The 22,395-nt window shown below is 49.3% G+C and overlaps 3 protein-coding genes across 7 annotated transcripts; 2 read left to right on the top strand and 1 right to left on the bottom strand.

Moving 5' to 3' along the window:
- Positions 1-65: 65 nt before the first annotated feature.
- LOC4817255 (uncharacterized) lies at positions 66-3,518 on the top strand. 5 transcript variants are annotated; one of them, XM_015180329.2, is made up of 7 exons: positions 71-543; positions 869-1,006; positions 1,075-1,436; positions 1,494-1,612; positions 1,679-2,056; positions 2,110-2,272; positions 2,356-3,518. In XM_015180329.2, the coding sequence occupies exons 1-7, from the start codon at positions 517-519 to the stop codon at positions 3,206-3,208; spliced, it is 2,040 nt and encodes a 679-aa protein (XP_015035815.2). In that variant the 5' UTR covers positions 71-516; the 3' UTR covers positions 3,209-3,518. The 5 variants fall into 5 exon arrangements, with proteins under 5 accessions (XP_015035813.2, XP_015035815.2, XP_015035814.2 ...); XM_001356395.4 differs by having other exon boundaries at positions 75-543; positions 1,069-1,436; XM_015180330.2 differs by having other exon boundaries at positions 77-543; positions 1,069-1,436; positions 1,697-2,056.
- A 503-nt stretch (positions 3,519-4,021) lies between these two features.
- LOC6902812 (uncharacterized) lies at positions 4,022-18,843 on the bottom strand. The gene is made up of 2 exons (XM_002132513.3): positions 17,968-18,843; positions 4,022-10,876 (listed from the first exon to the last, which is right to left on the bottom strand). Exon 2 carries the CDS (start codon positions 10,866-10,868, stop codon positions 6,024-6,026), a length of 4,845 nt encoding a protein of 1,614 aa, XP_002132549.2. The 5' UTR covers positions 10,869-10,876; positions 17,968-18,843; the 3' UTR covers positions 4,022-6,023.
- A 606-nt stretch (positions 18,844-19,449) lies between these two features.
- Positions 19,450-22,304, top strand: MED15 (mediator complex subunit 15). The gene is made up of 5 exons (XM_002132511.3): positions 19,450-19,623; positions 19,676-20,444; positions 20,496-21,249; positions 21,311-21,453; positions 21,517-22,304. The coding sequence occupies exons 1-5, from the start codon at positions 19,571-19,573 to the stop codon at positions 22,081-22,083; spliced, it is 2,286 nt and encodes a 761-aa protein (XP_002132547.1). The 5' UTR covers positions 19,450-19,570; the 3' UTR covers positions 22,084-22,304.
- Positions 22,305-22,395: the final 91 nt, after the last annotated feature.

The raw sequence follows: 22,395 nt of genomic DNA, 5'->3' as shown, positions 1-22,395 counted from the left end.
TTCATCATAAGATTGCATATTTATATACTGACTGAGTACCGTGTATTAGTTGTGTCGCCGGACGTGTGCCGCTACTCACAACGTGTCGACAGGTTTTTAGTATTAAATCGGATTCAACTCTGCCAACAGCTGGCGATAGGCGGCGCAGGACAACGGTAAACGGGAGAGAGAGCGGTTACAGGAAGTAATAATTCAGTTTTCAGAGAGCAGAGAAATTTTCACCAGTGCGGACAGTAGAACAGGCTCGAATCAGGCGTTTTTTTTTATTTATAGGAAAACCGAAATTTTAAAAAACCAATCGTCTGTTGGAATCTTCGCAAAGTATACTATATTTTGAGTTGCCTTAAAGCTTGGCCAGAAAAAGAATCCTACTTCGGAATACGTTTCGGTGTCCTGCATACATAACCTGAAAAGAAACAACGCCTGAACCTGAAACGATTTATTGCAACTGAATTCGTAAATCCTGCGCCTACAACAACCCACAGCACAGCCAGCGACCACAAATACATAGTATGAATGTCGCCTAAATATCATCATTTCGAGGTGAGTCTGTCCATGGTCCCATTTCAGAGGGGTATACGTATTCCGTGAAGACGCAACCAAAGCCCGCCGCCCGCCGCCCGCCTGCCTATGCCCCATGCCACACACTCTTTTATCGATTTTCTGCGGCCTGGGGGGTTGAGTCCCTGTTACTTTAAGTGACCCAAAAAACAGGGTAAGTGGCTCTAAGGGAGGGTTGTGGCTGTTGGTTGGGCTGCTGCTCTGAGGACGGGGTCACCGTTCGGTCAGCCGGACCGGCAAGTTGCGTGTCCGTATCCCGAGTTCATCGTCCACTTTCACATCCAATTTGAAAATTCCGTTACCCCAGATTGCACTGGTCTACTTTCTGCTGCTGATACCATGGCCGCCCACGAATGTCATCAAGATTCTCTGCTCGCGTGATAACAGCCGGCTGGTGCGCAAGATAGTGCGCTCCAAATGGACGCCTATATTGGATAAGCATCAGGTGAGCATCCCCATCTCTTCTCTGGAGAAGCAGCTGTTGCATCGTCCACTCTTTTCGATAAGGTGAAGCTGCCTCTGGAGTGCCCGCTGCATCCGTTCCGGGATGTCTTTGCCCCGCGCCAAGATGCCAAGCAACGGGATCGTCCCACCCAGTGGACGTGTCGTCGCTGTGGAAAGAGCTTCTACCAGGAGCGGCATCTGGATCTGCACTTTGACACACGCCACAAGACGATCATCAATGAGGCAATGGACTCCATTTGTCTGGCCGACTTCTGTGACATCATGCGCTGCGAGGTGTTCGAGACGGAGGATGCCACGAGCCTTAAGTTTGGGGATCACATTGTCACGGACATTGAAGTCTGGGGCGATTCCCTGGGCCAAAATTCCGCGCTGGCCAAAGCGAATGCCGCATACTTGAGCTTAATACCAAGGTGGGCTTTTCCCTCTTACCTTTTGCACAATTATTTCACATCTAATCCCCAACACAGAACTTCCACATTGGGTGCCTCGCGTGCCGCCAAAGTACAAAACCGTCAATTACTCCAAGAGAAGCCAATCCAGTCGTCGAGCAGCAGCAGCAGCAGCAAGGAGCAGCAGTCGCCGGCAGGTGAGCACTCGACCCCATCCTATCCACACCCCCGTACCCATACCCATACCCGTCGCCACTCCTCAGTCAACCCTCTTCGCTTAGATCCAGCAGGAGAGGATGGCTCGGCGGCCAGGCCCAAGTCCGCTGGGGAGAAGCTGCTGAAGAAGCTCAAGGAGCTGGGATTGAAGCGCGGCGGCGACTCCGCGGAGGGTGACTCCGAGACGAAGCTGAACGAAACGGAGGAGGAGGAGGAGCAGAGCGGGGACGATGCGGAGGCAAGTGGCCAACAGGATCCGGCCAAAATGGAGGAGGGATCGGGCAATGGGAATGGTGTAAAGGCCAGGGCCAACTGCAAGCCCGAGGAGCTGAGCAAACTGAAGACTCGGTGCGAACTCCTGCTGAGGAGCTGCATAGGAGGACTCCTGCTGTCGATGTCAGATCAGGCCTTCAAGGAGATGGAAGGTGGGTGTTGCTGATCTATAAATGAGAACCAATTAATCGATATCCATCCGCAGAGGAGATGAACAAGGCCGTTTGCTGGTACCTCACCTGCGATCGCTATTGGGAGGATGGTCCCTTGGAGCCGCGGGCCTTCCCCTGGGGCCTCATTGTCATCCTCATCTTCGTGCTGTCGACGGGAATCTGCTTCTGCTACTACATCATATGGATACTCTTCGAGTAAGTCTCCCCTTCGGGCCTCGGCCCCGAGGCTTTGCCATCTCTCCCATTGAGATTGATCGAACCCAAGTCATTTGTTTCAGCTCCGAAGAGACGACAATCAATACCAATCACTACGTGCCGGGCGGGGTCGGCGGTCACAGCAGCAGCAGCATCTACATGCCCGGTGCCCACCATCACTACCATGTCGACTATGCGACGCGACACGACCTCGACCTGGACGGCGGCGGGATACCTGGTCTGAGTGCGGACCAGCAGCTGGAGCTGGAGATGGAGCATCAGCGCGAACAGCAGCAACAGCAACAGCAGTACTACTACCAGCAGCAGCAGCAACAGCAGGCGGCAGCCGCTCGAGATTTGTACCCCGAACCAGTGCAATATCATCGGCACAGTCCGCGTCACTACATCGCCGATCAGCGTCAAGCGGTGGGGGGTCAGGGTCCGGGTCCGGGTCAGGGAACACCCACAGCCGGGGGCGTACGCCAAGTGGCGGTGTCGTCCTCCTCCAACGCCAATACGCCACTGCACCATCATCCGCACCAGCATCAGCAGCATCCGCAGCATCAGCAACATCCGCAGCATCAACAGCATCCGCATCTGCAGCATCGCCACTCGACGAGCCTGGGATACCCACAGGACATTTTAGACCGACGCGACTATACAAGTAGCTCTGGCCGATCCATAGCCACCAGCGTGGTGAGCAGTGCATCCGCCTCTGGAATCGGAGGCGAGGGTCAGCAGCGCCACTACAATACGCATCCCCGACCCCTGGAGACGCGACACCGGCATGTGGGCTCCTCGCAGCAATCGCTGCGCGCCTCCTCCTCCAACCAAGAGATTGTGCAGAATGAGGCGGGAATGGGCCAGAACGAGCACTACATCTATGTCACGTATCCGCCGGATCTGAAGAAGCGCTACTTCGACAACTACGAGTAGGGAACTCCACTCGGAAGAGCGGGCACAGAGGGGATCAGCGAGAGAGCGGGGATTCATGCTGATATTACTATGGAGACTGCAGTGGAGCCTTCAGCAGAGAGACAGAGAGACCAAAGAGCCCTCGAAGGAGAGCACAAAACGAAACGAAACGAAACCAAAGTTAGAGTTCAAGCGATGGAACGATCCTTGACTCGAGCCTACCCCCAGAGTTGGTTTTTTACTTTTAGCCTGCAAATTCTAGATTTGTGAACTGTGCTGTTCTTTTTTAATTCTACAAAATAAATTGCAATATTTCTGTACAATAGAACTCGATCCGAGTCGGACATTTAATCTCTTGGGATGCCGTGTATCGTAGATTACAGATTCTAGAGAAAAGTTCAAAAGAAGCGAATCGATTCGTTTTGCAATACAATTTGTTTTCCTTTTCTATTATCGTTTAAAGTTTGAAAATTTCAGTAGAGATAACTGATATGTAGACTGCAGGAAAGATATACTGGAGAATGTTCATAATCCTTTCATATAGAATGAGATTCAGACAGATATAACTATCACTTAATACAGTGTATCTACTCAATAAATTCCTGCATGTATGCGTCATGCGGCAGCGCCCCACGGTTGGTCCTGTGTGGACTTCTGTTTGGGCTCCGCGCTTTGTGCCATTTCCTAAAAGACTCATTCCTTAAGAGTAGAGCAAAGATCCCAAGATCAAATCATTAAACATTTCCTTTGTCTTAGGATTCCGTATTTTTTATTTGCACATCCCTTAGACCTTAGAGAAACCCATACCCCAAGAAAGACAAATCACGCACTCCATTAACATTTACATAAAACATTTATTTCTCTTTTTAGGATTTTTCGTATATCATTTATCGTATTTCCTTTTGTTTTTGTTTTTGCTCAAAGACACTCACATTTATAAAGTCACAAATCTTAAGGCTAAAGTAAATCGCCAAACCTTTCAGATAGACAGATATACTATATATCCAGAGTTATAGCAAGTGTAAGGGACTGTGTTTGTGTGTGTGAAGTGTGGCAAAGGGTGGACATCTATGTAGATCGATTATGTACAATTTTATTCCATAATAAATAGCATTATTATTAATATAACATTTAGTGGGCTAGCATTTGCAATTTGCATTTGATTTTGCTTTGTTTTGTACTAAAATTAAGCGTAGGTATTATTTAAAACGAATAAAATACATTTCGAAATATGTATATGTATTTTATGTATATTAAAAGTTTCTAGATTGCACTTAAGATGAGGCTAGATATAAGATTTATTTATTTATTAGTGTATTTTGTATAAGTGGTGTATAGTTTTGGTCCTTTGGAATGTGTTACAAGAGAGAGATAAAGACATCTAGGTGGATTACTTTTCAATAGATAAATAGATAGATGGAAAGTGGTGGAGGTCCTAAGCCTAACGCCAGCAGCATTCAATGTTTTTCAGAACCGAAGGGCGCTGCCGCATGACGCGATACACGTATATCCCAACTGGTCGCGTACATGCAGGAATAATGACCGAGGGAAATTATAACTTAACTGAACTAAAAGAGTCAAGAACCCATATAAAAAAGATTCAAGCGATATCACTAAAAAGACTGCAGGCTTTCATGCCTTCCCGCGTGCTATACGTGCCATGCAGCAGCTTCTCTCGGTCGATTTGTCTGTCTACCTTTGATACGCATGCAACAATGCCCTTGAGGAGTGCTTTCTGCATCCGCATCTTATGTAAACAACCATTCCGAATGCGATTGTTCCGCCAGATTCGTTGCAGTTCAAGATGCTTCTGGTTTGGGGACTTATGCACATGCCACTCCACATCTGGAGCTGCTGGCTAATAAAAATGTGTGTGTGTGTGTGTGTAAAAGTGTTTTAGGTGTAGGCTTAACGATCCTCGCAGAAATTCCTCTAGGAACCCGACAAACAATTGCTCTAAAACAAAACAAGTCTTTAAGGCTAGGATCTAACAGTTCAAAACGATTACCAACAGATTTATGGTTTCCATTTACTATATTTTTGGTCTAGGCTGCATATATATTTGGTGGCTAACAGAATAACAAACCGAAACAGAACTCAGTGGGGGGTATTCGTGGGGCGAGGTTCGGGTTCGGGTTCTGTTTGGCAAAACACGCAAGTTGAGCCATTTATGGTCATGATAGGTACGGTACGGGTATAGCCCTCAATCTGGGGCCAATCTGGGGCCTGGTCTGACCTTTAGTCAGAAAGCGTTTTAAAATTGCTCTACACTCAGGGCCTCAGTGAGCGACTAAAATGCTGATACATTATCCGATAGCATACATCAGATACACGTACATATATGTATCTCTTGTTAATTGCACGCGAACCCAGAACCGAACCCCCGTCGAATACTCTCGTTCTAAGCCCGACGATTAACTTTGCTTACTCATCCTAAAAAACACATCGAGATTCGAATTCGCGCACTTCAGATACAATATTAAAAGTTTGCACTTGAAACACGACATTGTTTCCATGTAAAATATTGCACAGATATCCAAAAAATATATATATCTATATGTATCTATATCCCTATATCGTTATGTGTGTAAATAAGTAGCGTATTAATATTTTATACAATTGTTCACCTATTATCAAATCCAAAAATAAAACCAAGTCTTGAGATTCTAGAAATGTATACCTATAGATACATACGTATCTTTTGCTATGTGTGTCTATCTATGTGTATTTGTGGATCGAAATTGGTATCCATTTAGGCACGCCTGATGGTTCCGTCACGCCCCAATGGCTCCAGGGCTAAACGATCAGTGATCGCTGATCTGTTGTGATCCTCTCTCTATCTTTGGTAGAAGCTGGACTCCCGATGCTTCCTTGCTCCTGCTACTGCTGCTGCTGGCCCTCTCCTCCGCCTGTACTTCTTGAGAATCCGCTGGGCATGATAGAACCTACCGATCGGTCTCTGGGCATACTTTAAATGCAGATACTTCAAGAGCTGGCGCCGACGCTGACGCAGCTCCGTCTGGCTGTCTGGGATGATCTCCTCGTGGTGGATCAGCTCGGGCTGTGGCTCGGCCAGCAGTTGGATGAGCTGCAAGGCCTGCTCTTGGCTGCGATCCTGCGCCTCCTCTTCCTGCTCGCTGGCCACAATCTCAAGGATGTTCTCGTTCATGTCGCACTCCACCACATAGAGATCGCTGCTGGTGTCAAAGATCTCCGCCAGATTGATCAGCAGCATGTCCGGTCCACTTGGATTTCCTTCTGTGTCTGCATCCTTGTCGCCCTCAAAGTCCTCAGGGTCGGAGGCCACGCCTATTTGTTGATACATCTCCGCCAGGGCATCCTCGACGCTCAGTTCACGTGGTGTTTCCGGCATCTCAGAGGCGGGCAGGGATTCCTCTTCTGCTGCCACATGCGGCTCAAAAGCAGCCTGGGACTCGGGTGCTTCCAAAGGGGTCTGGGACTTGTCCTCAAATGGGGGCAGCTGGGATTCCTTTCGATCCGCTGCCTGGGCTCCCTCTGAATCCGGCTCAAAGGCGGGCAGGGATTCCTCTGGATCCCCGCTTGGTCTTATGTCTAATTCTCTAGTTTTTAAGGAACTATTTAAGGCAATTTTACTAAGGTCACTTAGCTTTGGTACGATGGAGGAGGTGTCATTGGAGGGGGATGTGAAGGGGAGCGGGTTCGGGGATTGCAATGGGGTTGGGTTGGGGGATTGAGATGGGCTCCGCACTGTGGTCTGCTCCTCGCCATCGCTCTCCAGAATCTGCTTCAGCTTGGCAATATCATTGTTGGATGCCTCCTCGGGAATGGGGGCAGCAGAAGAGATTGGTTCCTCCTGAGGCATGACCATGTCCTCCAGTATAGCTGCCGCAGGTTCCGCTGCTGGCTCCAGGATCTGCGATTGAGAGAGCTCTCTCTCCAGCGCGGCCATCTCATTGAAGTCGCTCTCCTCGGCCACCTCTGCGGCCTCTGCCACGGAGGGGCTACTGCTGCTGCTGCTGCTGGTGGAGGAGGAGTCCTCCTCTTGGCTGCTGCTGCTCGTTGAATCCTTGTCATCGTCGGAGCTGGAACTAGAGCTCGAGCTCGAACTCGAAGATGATGACGAGGAAGAGGAGGATGGAGCTGGAGACGCGACAACGATTGGTTTGGGCTCTTCTGGAACAGGCACTTCGACCACATCCTCCTCCATGCTGTTGTTCCTTAGCCAGGCCTGAATCTCCCGCTCCTTGGCTTTGGTTACCTCCGCCACGGATGACTGGGCCAGGACCTTCTCCTCCGCCTCCTCGGGCTCCACTCGCAGCTTGGCCTTCGGCGAAAGATTCGTATTCTCGATGTCATCGAAGCCCTTGAAATGTGGCAACAGATCCACAGATTGGATAGTGTTCTCCTCCTCCTGTTCTGGCCCCAGATCTCTATCCTCAGTTTCGATTCCTTCTTCAGTCTTCTTCTGTAGCCCGTAGCCGCTCTTGATAACCGTCTCCCGGCCCGAGGACTGCAGCAGGCTGCTCCTAAAAGCCTTCGTGTTCAAGGCGGAAACACTCAGACCCGTGAGGCTCTGGGGATTGTAGAGCTGCGTTGCGGAGCTCCCCGATCCCTCGGCGTATTTCTTGATCAGCCGCTTAATGGGCGGCAAGCGACGCTCTTTTTTGAGTGCCAGATGTCGCCGCATCCGGGTCTTGTGTTGCTCTCGCGTCCTGCTGCTGGCGTATCTCCTCCGCAGTAGCTTCAGGGCCTTGAAGTAGTGCCGGTACTTGAGCTTCGGACTCTCAAACTCCAGGATCTTTAGCATCTTGATGCGATTGCGACGACGGCGTGCGAGCAGCTTCTGGGGTGAGAGCTTTACTGCCTTTGGACTGGGTGCGACCTCCTTCTGTTCCTCCTCCTGTTGCTGCTGCTCCACCTCTTGTTTCTGGGGCTCCTGTGGTTCCGTGTTCTTGCGCTTCCTCTTGTAGAACTTGAAACGCTTCGCGTGCTCTCGATATTCGCTGTCGTCCTGGGCGTTCGTCTCCTCCGCTTCGCTTCCACTGCCCTCGATCTTGTGGATGAATGTCTCGTACTCCTTGGCGAAGGTGGATTCGTTCGAATTGGAGCTGTTGTTGGTGTCAAAGTCCAGTGTGGGTGAAGGCTCCTCCGCAGCATGCATGATCCCTGCTACGCTCTGGAGAATGGGACTGGGCAGAGGTAGCTCTAGGGGTTCCACTGGAGCAGAAGAGGCAGGAGGTTGTTCCACGCGTAGAATCTCCGCCAGGGCGTCGTTCTCCGCGGGACACTGATCGGAGGAAACGCCTGTCTTCAGGCGCAGTTCATCCAGCTCCTTCTCCACATCGAAGCTCCCAAAGGAGTCCACGCCCGATGGGACGATTCCTCCCCCGACATTCGTGGCCTTTTCAATGTCTATTATGATGTCCGGGAGATTAATCCCCGCCGCCTGATGGTCCACCACCACAGCGGTGGCCTGGGGTCCACTCGGAGGCAGAGATTCGTACATAAAATTCGGTGTAGCCGCCTGAATCGGTGGCACAGTCGGAGCCACCAATGCCACTGCTGCGGCCTGTGGCTCGGCGGCGGCCTCGTCCTCATCGTCGTTCCACGTGGCCAGAAAATCGCGAATGTTGCATGTCTGGGGGGATGTCTTTGTGGCTTCCATGCCAAAGTGGGAATTGGAGGCAGTGGCATGGTGATTGTACCCCACATAGCTGTCCACATGTGCCTCCAGATTGGTGAGGGCTCCACTCAGGGGTCCCGCACTTCCTCCCTGCTGTCCCAGGTAGCAGTTCCCCGCTGCCGACGCAGAAGCGGATGATCTCTTGCGGTAATCCTGGTAGGGGCCACGATGCGTTTGCTGTGGCGGCATCTGCGGCACCACCTGTGGCACGTAGCCCTCCAGGCTGTTCAGATTGAGATTGAGATCGTTGTAGTAGCTGCCGCCGCCGCCTCCACCGCTGAGGCTGATGCTGGGGTCCATTCCCATGCCCATGCCCATTCCCATGTTCATCCCCATCCCCATTCCCATTCCCATGTTCAAGGGAGGCGCCACGTATCTCTGATTGGGACTGATGTTCGTGGCAGAGGATCCTCCCACCTGCTGCCCCGCCCCGTAGCCGTATCCCAGCTGCGTGGGCGGTGGGGCTGTGTCGTAGGGCGCGTAGAGGTCAGAGGTTATCGGATGCTTCAGCTTCGTGGCCCCGCTTACCGGGTACTGCTGCTGCTGCTGCTGATGCTGCTGCGGCGGCGGTGGCTGGGGCACGTTGCTCCTTGGATAGTAGCAGTTCTGCTGCGGATATGCCGCCTGGGAGCAGCAGTTCTGGCGGGGATTGGGCTGGGCTGGATTCTCCGTAACAGACCACATGTTCCGACCGGCGGGTGCTCCGTACGGCGGCTGCGCGATGGTCGTGGGATAAGGATTGCTGGCATACGGCGCTGCAGGATTCCCGTACTTGTCGTACTTTCCGCCGCCGTAATACATCTCATTGCTCTGCGGATGATGGTAGGAGCTGCTGGGGGCTGGGGCCACCGGCGGCAGAGATCGACAATTGGCGGCGTTGTAGTCCACGCTCCAGTGGCAGCTGCTTCCCGACTTGCGGTACGCCGACTCCGGCGCCAGTTCCGGCGGAGTGTACATCGGCGGCAGCCCCCCGTTCGAGGGGTACATGGGAGGCATGGCCATGACTCCGTACTTGTCGTAGTAGGGCGTGGCTGGGGCACCAGAGGAGGACGCTGCCCCGGGCGGAGTGCCGTACGGCACTTGAGACGGCGGCATGCTCTGGTGGGGTATGCCCTGGTAGCGACTGCTCGGCTTGATGGCCGCAAAGTTGGCCTCCAACTGCGAGAATTGTTGTTGCTGCTGCTGCTGCTGGTGCTGTTGCAGCTGCTGCTGCCTCTGGCCGGGATTCATGGCCAGTCCATGCCCGTACTGAGGCTGCCCCGCGGATGCCGTCGTCTGGTTGGACGGCTGCACCATCGGCTGAAGCGCTTGCGGCGGCGGTGCCACTTGGGCGGGCATCTTGTACTTGTAGGGATCGTAGGGATGATTCGTGTTCATCATGTAGCCTCCTGCTCCTCCTCCTCCTCCGCTTCCATTGGTTCCTGGCTGCGCCAAGGGTTGGGCATAGAAAGGCGTGGCTGCAGCCTGGGGCTTCATTCCCCCTCCTGCTGCTCCTCCTCCGCCGATGGCTGCACTTCCTCCGCTGTACTTTGAGCTCGAGCTTGGGGCTAGCTTCTCGTAGCGTGCCCCTCCCTGATAGCTGCTGCTTGTGGCTGCCCCACTGCCGTACGCGTTGTATGCCCCACTGTACGCATTGTAGGCAGCCGCATCCAAAGGCGAGGTCAGGGGCAGGGTATTCCCATAGCCGTAGTTCTGGTGATAAAAGTGCGATTGATTCTGCTGCTGTTGCTGTTGCTGCTGCTGCCGCTGCTGTGCATCCATGGAGGTAAGTGCCTCGCTGTAGAACGGTGCCACTGTGGCTATCGTCGCCATCGGCATCGATGTGGGCGAGGCCTCGTAGTGTCCTCCTCCCCCTCCGCTGCTCAGCGGCGTGGTGGGCGTGGTTGTGGCACTGCCATAGCCACTGCTGCTGCTGCTTCCGCTGCTGCTGCTGCTCCCCGGTCCGGAGCTGGAGCTCGAGGATCCACCGACACCCACGGCAATGGCCATGGCGGCCGTGTCCATCGCCGCTTGCATGCTGACGGCTGCAGTCACGAAAGAGAAAAGAGAAGGCCAATGTTTTATGTTCCAAAAAATATAATCATAGAGGAAAAAGGCAAGGCCATCGGCGTAGCCGAGGTCTACTGGCTTTATAGCTAAAAATGCAAGTTAGCCTCCAGAATAACGTTTTCCAACAAATACTCTAAAAATACTAAACAAAATACCAAAAGAAATTCCAATAAAATACTAAAAAATTCAAAAATAATGAAAGTCTTAAGATAATCAATAAAAGGGAAAACACATTGCCAATAAAAGTTTTTAAAAATACCAAAAATAAAATTAAAAGTAAAAATATAACAGAAACAATTACATTTGCATTTTAGAAAATACTTTCGACTTTTTCTATCTAAGAAGCGTTTCATTGAATCGGTTCTTAGAGCGAGCAAAGATTATATTCTTTGTATTCCCCAATTTGGGATCAAGATAAATTTCGTTGATGATTCATTCGTAGAATGGGATCTATGTGTATTCAATTTAATATTGTACATATTTCCAAATTTACTGAGATGTTTTCGGGTATTTTTTCCTCCTTTGCTGATCTCTTGATCTACGCTTTTGAATTTACTGAGAATAATGAAGTACTTTAGATAGTGATGTCGCTAATTAATCCATGTGTTTCAATGCTTCCAAGAACCGCTGACAATAATGATCTGTATTTCGGGATCGATTATGTAGAATAATAATAAAATTTTGAGCTTCGGGTACCTTATCAATGGAATTAATTCTTGCTAAAAAAAAGGTTGTATTGTATTATTTGTGGAATTGTTTGAATGGAAATAATTAAAAGTCTAAAAGTGAACGCAAGAAATTACAAATATTTCACCTATGAAAAGCCAACCTTTACCGCTAAGCCACGCTGAGATAGAGAGGAAAAGATAGAGGGAGAGCTATACAGACAGCCCGAGAAGTATCCTTCATTCTGGCCAAATTGAGACAAGGAAGGGAGAGTTTCATGCGCTCTCTTGCAGCTTATGAAACCACAAATCTTGCTGCTTAGCTGCACTGGGAGAGAGAGGGATCAAAAGAGAGGTAAAGCGAAGCGGGAGAGTCCTTTGTTCTGGCTATAATACTGAAACGATTGCAGGTGATCATCTTGTATATAAGACCCCTCTTTACGATTCTGCGATCAGGGATTTCTGTTAATTAATTTAAGTGGGAGTGGGAGTGACACAACGGATTATCCTTTATAATTTGTATCCCAATGCAGTTGTATCTATAGCAGAACTATCTTGAAAATATCTTTAAACCCAGGAAAACACAACTTTTCATTTAAATAATGAATGAAATGGACAACAGCGGAACCGAAGGTCAAAAGTTTGCCTCAATCTTTCCCCTGTTTCCTCCCGCAACAAGGTTATTTTCCCATTTATCCTGTGTGTGTGTGCAGTTCTTGAGTGGATTTCCCTTTTGTTCAAATTGCATTCGCAATTGTCGGTGACCGCCCCCCAACGAACCCCTTTAACCGTGCACACTCATTCACGTGGCTACAGGAAAAAGCAATTATGCCTGGCATTTAAATGAAAAATGGAAAATTCCCATTCATTTCTCTGCACCCGTGCCACAAATTCGCTTTTGTTGGTCATTAAATGTGGCTGGTCTTCAGTGTCGGCGCACGCAGGGGTCCTTGCTGGCAAGTGTGTCAGTGGTTGGGTGTCTTTTTTATGTCTAAATGCAGGAGGAATCCACCAGGAAGGGGTAGCAGCAGCAGCAGCAGAAGCACCGCTAGAGGTAGGTGGCAGCGGCAGAGGTAAATGTTGGGAAACCCACCAACAGACAGCGAACGGACTTAAAACGCGGACTTTGTGAAATGGAAATGTGGACTGTTCATGAAATATTAATGATTGACCCCCGTACTATAGCTATGGCTATAGGGGATGGTTGGACGGTTGAATGGATGGACTGGAATGGATGGATGGATATCCCCTACTGCTGTCCACTATCCACTGCCCCGTTCAATGTCAACGCCCACCACAAAACTGGGCCACAGACTGGCACACAGACTGGACGGTAGAAAGAAAAAAAAAACCAATAATTGTCACAGATAATTGCCAGAGAAGCCAATGGACGATGTGGGGTGTCCTCCCCACATGCACCTACCGGACTTTCCCGGAATGCAATCGTAATACCCAGGCGGCATCGGCATCGGCATTGGCAACGGCGGGAGTTCCATCCACAGTCCATTCATGGCGACCACCTGTGAGTTGGTTGTGGCCCAGGGACAGGGCCAGCCAAAGGGGCAGACAGCGGCATCCGGGGGCAGCCACATCGTGTGTATAATTTGAATAGGAAGCCGGTGAGAGAGAGTGTACTACCGATGGATGGGAGAAGAACGCGGAGGAGCACACGGAGCACACAGAACTGACCCCGACGAGTGTCGCAACTGGAATTCATTATGGTAATACACTTTCGCTGGACGCGAACGATGCAAATGTTGTTTACCATTGATGACCCATTGGCGACCATTAGCCCACCAGCTGGATGGATAATCGACCTTCCCCCCTAGCCACCCACCCAGCAGGAAAGGGCGGAGGGGGGGCCTGGGCTTTTAGGCTAATTGGGCGTGAAGCCTGATGTACCAACCGGAATAAATGAGATCGCAGCTCGTCGATTGGTATCCGAATCGTAATGCAAATCGTCAAACAGGCATCGGAATTGCGGGGAGTGGAGCGGAGGGGGGCCACAAAATTGAAAGGGAAAATACATATAGACATGTATGGTAATCGAAGAAGTTGTTTTCTGTTTACCAGACGATATGCAAAGCAAGGCTACGGCTACGGGGTACGGCTACGGGCTACGGGTTACGGGTTACGGGTTACGGTGGCAGCGGTAACCCAAGACCCCCAAGCGAAGCCCCTGAAACACCAAAAAGCCATCCTAAAACCGAACCGAAAACCAAAAAACCCAACACACATTGCGTATACGCCCTGGATGTGGATGGGGCATCCATCAGAGATTGCCGTCAATTGAATTAAATGGAATTGTTGGGGCACTGTGGCAATTGCCCCCGGAACGGGGCAGGCACCGGTATGAGGCATCGGAATGGCCATCGGTTTGGGTATTTATGTAAAACAAATGGAAATCTCACCGAGAATCTTGTGAATTATGCTGCCATATGCTGCCACAAAAAGGCGGGCTAACACACACTGTGGCGCTGTGGCACTGTGGCACTGTGGCACTCACTGACACTGACACACTCTGGCACTTCCACTAACACATATTGGGGCACAATGGGGTATCACGGATGCACTCATGGGATTTTTTTTTAATTATGAAACTTTCGAGGATTTAAGCACATTTTTATGTGCCCTCCAGGAGAGGCGGAGGCAGGCGTTCGTTCTCGGGGCGCGCTGAGGCGTTCAGAGCGCGTGCGACTTTCCAGCAAAAAGTTTTTCATCTGTTGAAGACGCGCCGGAATGCCGACGACGCGACGTTCTGACTTGGGCAGTGGCAGCAGCGAAGCTGACTTCGACGACGACGACGACGACGACGACGACGACGCCGACGCAGTGAGGACAACGGGTAGTGTGGTGGCAGTGTCCTGCCAAAAGGGGCTGGTTGGAAACAGTCAATAAATATGTTGGTGTATGGGTGCCAATGGGGTGTACAATAGATGTGTGTTTGTGTGTGTGTCTGTTGCTGTTGTGCCTGGGAAAACAAGTGGTTGCCGTGGTGAAGGAGAAACGGGAACAGAAATGAAGCCAAAGGATTGACAGGATGGTTTCATGAAGCATTTCGATGAAGACAGACACCCTGTAATGGAAAAATAGTAATTCAGGGCAATAATTGTCTAGTTTAGGGCCCCTTAATTAAGGCCCTTAAAATAAATTAGTTCTGATTGAAAAGCTACAAAATAGAATGAAAAGTTCTGATGGGTGGAGTGAAAAGCGGTTGTCCAAAAGAAGGAATACTATATGGAAAAGTTTGTAATTAATTAATAGACATTTGCTTTGGATGGAAGAATACCATACCATACCATACCACCTGCTTTAAAAATAATACTATCCACCTAATGATTCTCTCCGCCCAAGCGAGTTAGCTTCTGGAAGTGGTGTTTTGTATCTTTTGGTATACGACATTGATAGTCATGTAATTTAATAACAAAAGTGACTCCAATTGCACAAATTTAAGTGGTCGTAGGCCTGGCGTACATAATAGGGTACTTTTACTTGAAGCTTTCACTATTCAACCCAAAAAGGGAACAGCTTTTCCCTACTCTAGGGCACTCTACACACCCTGCTCAGCACACCTTTCTATACAGCTCCAGCTACAGGGTATACCACCTGAAGCCGCTCCTGCATCTTCGTCCAGACATGTGACAGCTCCAGAGGGCAGCGCAGCGCAGAGCAGCGCTCCTTCTTCAGCAGAGCAGCAGAGTCCCTTCGCTCACACACCACACCCACTCCCATGTCCTGGCTGGAGCGGAAATGAAGCCGCCGCTCGTAAGCAAACATGACAGCTCCAGCGCTCCCATTAACGGTACTAGTTCTTGTTGTTATTTTTATTGTTGTATCTGCTTTGCCTCTCTAACGGTTCGATGACGAGAGGCGTGACAAATAACAACAAACAAAGTGAAAGAAACAACAATAACAGGAAAGAAATGCTTGTTGCGGTGCTCGAAGGTTTCAGTACCCTTTGCCGAACCATTGATAAAGTCATTTCCATTTTGTAACAACTAATGAAACTGCAATGTGACTCGTTTGTTTTTATTATCTTTCGAAACAAATAGTTTTTTTCGTAGTACACATGAACATTATGTGGCTTCTTTCGTTTCCATCCAAACATCTCATCCAAACCTTCATACCCTTTATTGAAAGGGTATAGTGCAACCAACTCTGATTGGAAAAGTGCACCAAAGGTTGGTTTTGCACTGCTGCTCGAACTTCCAGCTGCAGTTCGAACTGGAGGTGACAGTCCCCGAGGGGAAGAGGGACAGAGACACAGAGAGAGAGAGAGAGAGAGTGGTTTAAATAGGACTTGGGACAGGCGGCGACCACAAAAACAAATTAAGTAAATTCAACTAAACAAAAAGGTAGATAGGGATAGGGAGGTGAGAGAGAGAGAGAGAGAGCAAGCGAGCACAAAAAGGGAATTGATATAAACAATGAGCAGCAAACGGCAAAAAAATAGGCGACAAACAGTAACAACCACAACAATCATGAAGGCAGGCAGCCAGGCACACAGCAGCAGCAGCGGCGCAATCAAAAGATAATAAAAAGCAGCAGCGATTACGCTGGCAGAGCAGTCAACGTCCATGCCGGCAGAGAGCACACAACACACACGCACACACACATCAACTTCACTCCCCGCGACGTCTGTGATTATTATGCATGCGTGAGCGAGTCGATTCCAAGTCGCGTCGTGTCTCCAAAGGTGAAAAGAAACGTGAAAGAAGATGTGGCCGCGGGAGAGGGAGAGGTAGAGAGGGGAAGATAGAAGAAGCTATAGCAATTCCCAATTCAAATGCAAAACAAATTCAAGAAAATCGAACAAAGCGAACGAACAGAGATACAAAATAGAAAAAAAGAAAGAAATACATAACAGAAAGCTAAAAGAAACTTTGTGCCATCCCATAGTTTCGTACAGAGGACGCTCGACATTCGGAAACCTCAGTTATTGGAAACACCATTACAGAAAAACAAAAATGATGTTCTTGAATCCGAGATAACAGTTTGTAATCATTCAAAAGGTTGGCCTCTTTTCGCACACTCTACAAAAATGGGTCGTATCGAAAGAAACCATCAACAAGTTACACAATGGAGAAGTTTCAGATAAAATAAACCGCATTCTGAACCACAATTTGAAAAATTTTGTCATATTTAAACGATTTTATTCCATTAAACAAACAACAACAAAAAAATCAAAGTTTCAACATCAATATAATTGAATGAAAAAGAAATTTCTTTTGTTTTATTTAGACAAATGTAGACAAATGATGAAATACTCGTGCAGTAGCCCCGGAAACATCTGTATCCAATTGTCGAGCCTTCACTGTACATACAAATACCACCGTTACCTCCAACACACATGTACAGACATACAAGCATACATGTGCATATGTTTAGACAAAATATTGATTGAAAATCAATAGGCTTTCTGCCGCTTGTCATTCATTTCAGTTTATTCTCTTTAACGGACGCGTCCCAGAGAACCAGAATTCAAAATTGTGCCCTGCGATCGCAGTCGCTGTCGCTGTTTCTGCCGGCAAAACTTTACACTTTACATAAATACGTTTAAATACATACGTACATACATACTATATGTATGTAGAAACATTTGTATGCAAATATAGAGATATGTGTGTCAGTGTGTGGTAGTTTCTGGATGTTCGTGCGTGCTGTCGCGACGACAAGCTGGGCTTGATAATTTCCAACACGTAGACCATTCCAGCCCTCAATAATACTAATACTACCCCCTACTAGCACTCACTAACACCAACACACACACACACACACTGTCATACCCATTGGGTATAGAGCAAAACAGACGTGAAAAGGCAAAAAAAATGTCAACACACTTTTATTGTTGTTGATGTAATTACCCTTTAAAAGCCAATACCAAGAGGGTATATGCACGCCCAGCGACTGGCCACACGTACTGTAGCATATTTAGGAGAGCAGTGGGTAAGCCACAGTCGACTCTATGCCCTCTGTATTTCGCCCGCTGTCTGTGTGGCGCTTTTTGGGGCTGTCGTTGTAATCAACTTTGTTGTTATTGCCGCAAAATGGAAAAAAATGCCAAAGAACAGAATAAAGTAGAGCAGCACCCAAGTCGGCGGCATAAGCCACACACACTCACACTCATCAAGAGAGATAGAGTGCGGAGAGAGAGGGGGAGAGAGTGATAGCCAATGCGGCTTGAGGGGGGTGGTTGGTATGCACTGAAGCAGGGAGACGCTCTCGACATACTTACATACTTCAAGCTATGTTCAAAAGAGGGTAAGGCAGTCCCACTCTACGGGTGGGTGGTCTAGTTTGTTTGCCACCACCCCACCCTCTCTCTACTTCATGTACCTTGCTTACATACATTTGCATTTACATTTACATTAGCACAAACACACACATTTCCATATACGAACCTCAACAGTTTTTCGACATTTTCATGCTATTTTCGCTGCCTCTCTGCCTCTGCTGCTGCGCAGCGCAGTCGCTGCTCACTTAAACGTTCTGCCTGCTGTGCTGCTGCTGCTGCTGCTGCTGTTGTTGTGGGGTTATTTTTTTTGTCTCTGCTCTGCTGTTTCGCTTGATTATTTTGTTTTTGTTCCTCCCTCTCTTGTAACTTGCAATATAATTGGAATAGTAACGGTTGTTCGGCTATAGCTTTTGCTGTTAATTTCACATGCTTTCAATTAATATTTGGCCACGCACTTAAGAGAGGGAGTGGAATGGGGAGTGCGGGAGGGAGGTAGCGCGCTGCTGTTTTGCTACCTTTATTTGCACCTCAAGGTAACACTCGTCGTATAAGCGATATACGCTGATAAGAACGGAATTCTCTCTTGCACTCTCATGGAAACATTTTTCCTTCTCTTTTGCACGTATTAGATATGATACTTAAACGTCAGCACAAAAAATACACCAAATGCAACACACACACACAAACAAACTTAGTGAGCCGGCATTGACAACGTTTCAAGGGAGGTGGTGTTGTACCCCACCCCGTGTTGTACAGGTGGCAAATGGAGCAGCGGACCGCGAGCGTGGCGAAATGTGTCGAAAAGCGGCGCGTAAAATGTAAAGAACAGAAATCATACACAATGTACAGTACGAGTAGGTAGGTGGAACGGCAAACGTAGTAAATATAGTACACAAAAGTTAATAAACAACGCAACAAACAAAACAACGCAGCGACGACGCGCCAACGGAACAGAATAGCAGCGCGTTGCGTCCGAAAAACACAGTCCGCTCTCGTTGAAGGTATAAATACGAATAGAGCAACGGTAAAACACGGTGAGTGCTAATGAGCGCCACGACAAGCCAGCTAGAGCATCGGCTCAGCACGCGCCGAAACGAAAGTTTACCGAGAGAAAGAGCGGGAGAGAGAGGCCTGACTGTTTGTGTTTGCGTGTGTGCGTGTCCATAGGAGAGGGCGCGTTAATAAGTCACACAGGTGGTTGGGTTGGGTTGGGAGGTAGAATGTTAAGAGAAACAGCAAGCAGATGAATGGAAGGGTGCTAATTGAACTAGTCTGCGTTCATGTTCTATATTTACCGTTAGAGCGGCTCTGAGGGAGACCATTTTTGACCGATCTGGCAGCCCATCGCATTCAAATGTAACGTATAAGCGGCATGGTGCTGCCAGAAAACTGAGAACGATGTGCACAGCATAAACGGTCTTACTGTGGAAGTGCGGGCTCGGTCATGAGCGAACTATCCTTCATTTTAACATTCGGTTTAATATTACTAGGCTATGACCAATCAGCCAATTGTCTACCTAGATGGGGAGCATAATATAATGATTTAGTTCGGTGAACGAAGACCGTTTACGATATATTATTTGTAGGTATATTTTGAAAACGAGACGGTATATTTTGGTATATTTCTGATGGTCAGACGGTATATTTTATCAGAATATCCGCGGTCACATGCACGGGCACACTGGCTACAAACAAAGAAAATTGGAAAATTTTGCAAAATAAAAACCGATTTAAATCGCTTAAGCTGGCAGATTAACTAATTCAAAATCATGACGGAGGACTGGCAGAGCTCGAAGTTTCGCCAGAATGTTATTTCCAAAATGTAAGCATTGCAAAAACACAGAAACAGTTCCACAAAAAAAACTTTTTTACAGACACGACTTGTTGCCGCCGCATGCCCAGGATCAGACGAAGAATGCCAGCGTTATGGAGAACCACATCTTCCGCAAGTCTCGTAGCAAGGACGAGTACCTTGGACTGGTGGCGAAGCTTTTCATGCACTACAAGGACATGTCGCGCAAGTCCCAACAGCAGCAACAACAACAACAGCAGCAGCAACAACAACAGCAACAGCCGCCACCTCCAAACGCGGAAATGGGACAGCAGAACATGATGCAGGATCCGCTGAATGCGCTACAAAACCTGGCCACCCAGGGCAACCGCAATCCCCAGATGATGCCCATGTCTGGAGGAGCTCCTGTGCCTGGCGGGCCCGGCACTGCGTCGAACCTGCTGCAGTCCCTCAACCAGCAGCGACCCGGCCAGCAAATGCAGCCCATGCCCAATATACGAGGCCAAATGCCTATGGGTGCGGGTGCAGGCGGTCCACAGCAGATGATGCAGGTCCAGCAAATGGGCGGCGGCGGCAATGCCACCGGCGTGATGAACGTAATGGGAGCAGGCGGTGCCCAAGGACAGGGCCAGATTGTGGGCAATGCTGGCCAGCAGATGGGTGGCATGCCTAATCAAATGGTGGGCCCTGGGCCGAACAGTGGTCCCGCAGGTGGGACCGGTGGACCGAATGCTCCTCCTGGTGCCGGTGCCGGCCCTGTGCCCAATCAGATGCAGAGTGGAGGACCCATGAATGTGAATTCCATGCAACAGATGCCGCCCATGCAGCAGATCCAGCAGAACCAAATGGCGGTAAGTAATGAGAATCTAGGCCAAAAAAACACTAATCGAATTATTTTACAGATGGGCATGAGTCCCATGATGCGCATGGGCCAGGGTAACGGCATGGGTGGACCCCAGGGCATGGGCCAGGGCATGCAGGGAATGCCGCCCAATATGCAGCAGCCGCAGCACAATGTCGGCGTGGGCGGACCGGCGGGTCAGCAGCAGCAGGTGGTGCCCCCCAATGCTGTGCAGCAGGCTGGCATGAATCCCATGGGAGGCATGGGTGTCAATATGCCGCCGAATATCCAGCAGAAGCCAAACATGGCCATGGGTCAGGGGGGACAAATGTTCCCCGGCAATCGCGGTGGCGTCGTTGGCGGCCAGCAGGGACCGGGACAGCCCTTCATGCGGTCGAGTCCCTCGCCAGCGGATGCCCAGCAGCTGCAACAACAGCAGCAGGCACAGCTCCAACAAATGCAGCAGCAGCAGCAACAACAGCAACAACAACAGCAGCAGCAACAACAACAACAGCTTGTGGGAAACCAGACACCGACGCAACAGCCGCCAACTCCACAGATGCCCACGCCGCAGATGATACCCAGTCCGGCACTGGTGCCGCAGTCCAGCCCCCAGATGATGATGCAGAATCCACAGCGAAACATACGCCAGCAGTCGCCGAGCAATGCCTCCATCAACACGCCTGGCCAGGTGACCGGCAACAGTCCGTTCAATCCACAGGAGGAGGCACTGTATAGGGAAAAGTACAAGCAGTTGACCAAATACATAGAGCCACTGAAACGCATGCTCGCGAAGATCAGCAACGATGGCACAAGTGAGTGACAATCGATAAATACCACAGAGATTCTCTTTCAACTCAAACTTTTCCTGCTTAGATGTGGAGAAGATGACCAAAATGAGCAAGCTGCTGGAGATCCTGTGCAATCCCACGCAGCGTGTGCCACTGGAAACGCTGCTCAAGTGCGAGAAGGCACTGGAGAGGATGGATCTGATTTCCATTTCGGGCCAACAGTTTGGCGTAAGCTATCAAAATACACTCCAACGAATCATGCCCTCAAATATGCCTTGTTTTTCCCCCTAGAAATCCTCGAATCCACTTTTGGAGGTCATCAATACCACGCTACAGAGTCCCATAGCCAATCACACATTGCATCGCACATTCCGACCCACACTGGAGTTGCTATTCGGCACGGATATCGTGGCTCCGGTGCCCGCAAAGAAACCGCGTATTGAGGAGAAGTCCTCGCCCTTCGAGCAGGATGTGCCACATGTGCTGCAGGGTGAGATTGCCCGACTGGACACCAAGTTCAAGGTGAAGCTGGACACCACGTCGCAGATCAACAATAAGTCTATTCGGTTGATCTGCTGCCTGGACGACAAGCGACTGCCCAGTGTCCCGCCAGTGAGCGTCAGTGTCCCGGAGGAGTACCCGTGGCAGGCGCCCGACTGCTCCCTCACCGAACAGGAGTACTCGGCCACGCCCTTCCTGCAGACCGTGCAACAGGCTCTGATTGCACGTATCTCCATGCTTCCGAAGAACTACTCGCTCTCGCACCTACTCGACACCTGGGAAATGGCCGTGCGACAGGCCTGCTCGCCCCAGACTAAACCCAAGGTCTGCGAATTTACCGCTCTTTTTGGGGTGTGAATAATGATCTGAAAGTACTTAGTGTTAGGTGAAAACTTATTCTATATCGTATGATTACCGTCAATATATCAAGTTATCATTTGATTCGAGAAAACCCATAGCAAAAAATGATCTGGTAAAGGAAATATTCGTATTTAGTGTAAGAGTATTCCATATCGTATAAAATAAACCGAAGAAACTATGTTTATCGTATTTTATAGTCGTCGATAACAATCACAGAATATGTTTGTTTATTCTTGTTTTAATAGAGCATACGAATATCTCCTAAAATGATTGTCTAATTGTGCTAATTACGAGTTTATTTATTTATTT

The sequence above is a fragment of the Drosophila pseudoobscura genome, chromosome 4 (assembly GCF_009870125.1).
Source record: "Drosophila pseudoobscura strain MV-25-SWS-2005 chromosome 4, UCI_Dpse_MV25, whole genome shotgun sequence".
Taxonomy (NCBI): domain Eukaryota; kingdom Metazoa; phylum Arthropoda; class Insecta; order Diptera; family Drosophilidae; genus Drosophila; species Drosophila pseudoobscura.
Note: the sequence above shows the minus strand (reverse complement) of the source record. Positions and strands in the feature narration are given on the sequence as shown.

Coding starts and splice junctions, on each gene's coding strand:
- LOC4817255 (XM_015180328.2), top strand. CDS start 517: ATGTCGCCTAAATATCATCATTTCGAG. Junction 1,437..1,493: donor TACTTGAGCTTAATACCAAG/GTGGGCTTTTCC, acceptor TCCCCAACACAG/AACTTCCACATTGGGTGCCT. Junction 2,057..2,109: donor GGCCTTCAAGGAGATGGAAG/GTGGGTGTTGCT, acceptor ATCCATCCGCAG/AGGAGATGAACAAGGCCGTT.
- LOC6902812 (XM_002132513.3), bottom strand. CDS start 10,868: ATGCAAGCGGCGATGGACACGGCCGCCATGGCCATTGCCGTGGGTGTC.
- MED15 (XM_002132511.3), top strand. CDS start 19,571: ATGACGGAGGACTGGCAGAGCTCGAAGTTTCGCCAGAATGTTATTTCC. Junction 19,624..19,675: donor CAGAATGTTATTTCCAAAAT/GTAAGCATTGCA, acceptor ACTTTTTTACAG/ACACGACTTGTTGCCGCCGC. Junction 21,250..21,310: donor GATCAGCAACGATGGCACAA/GTGAGTGACAAT, acceptor TTTCCTGCTTAG/ATGTGGAGAAGATGACCAAA.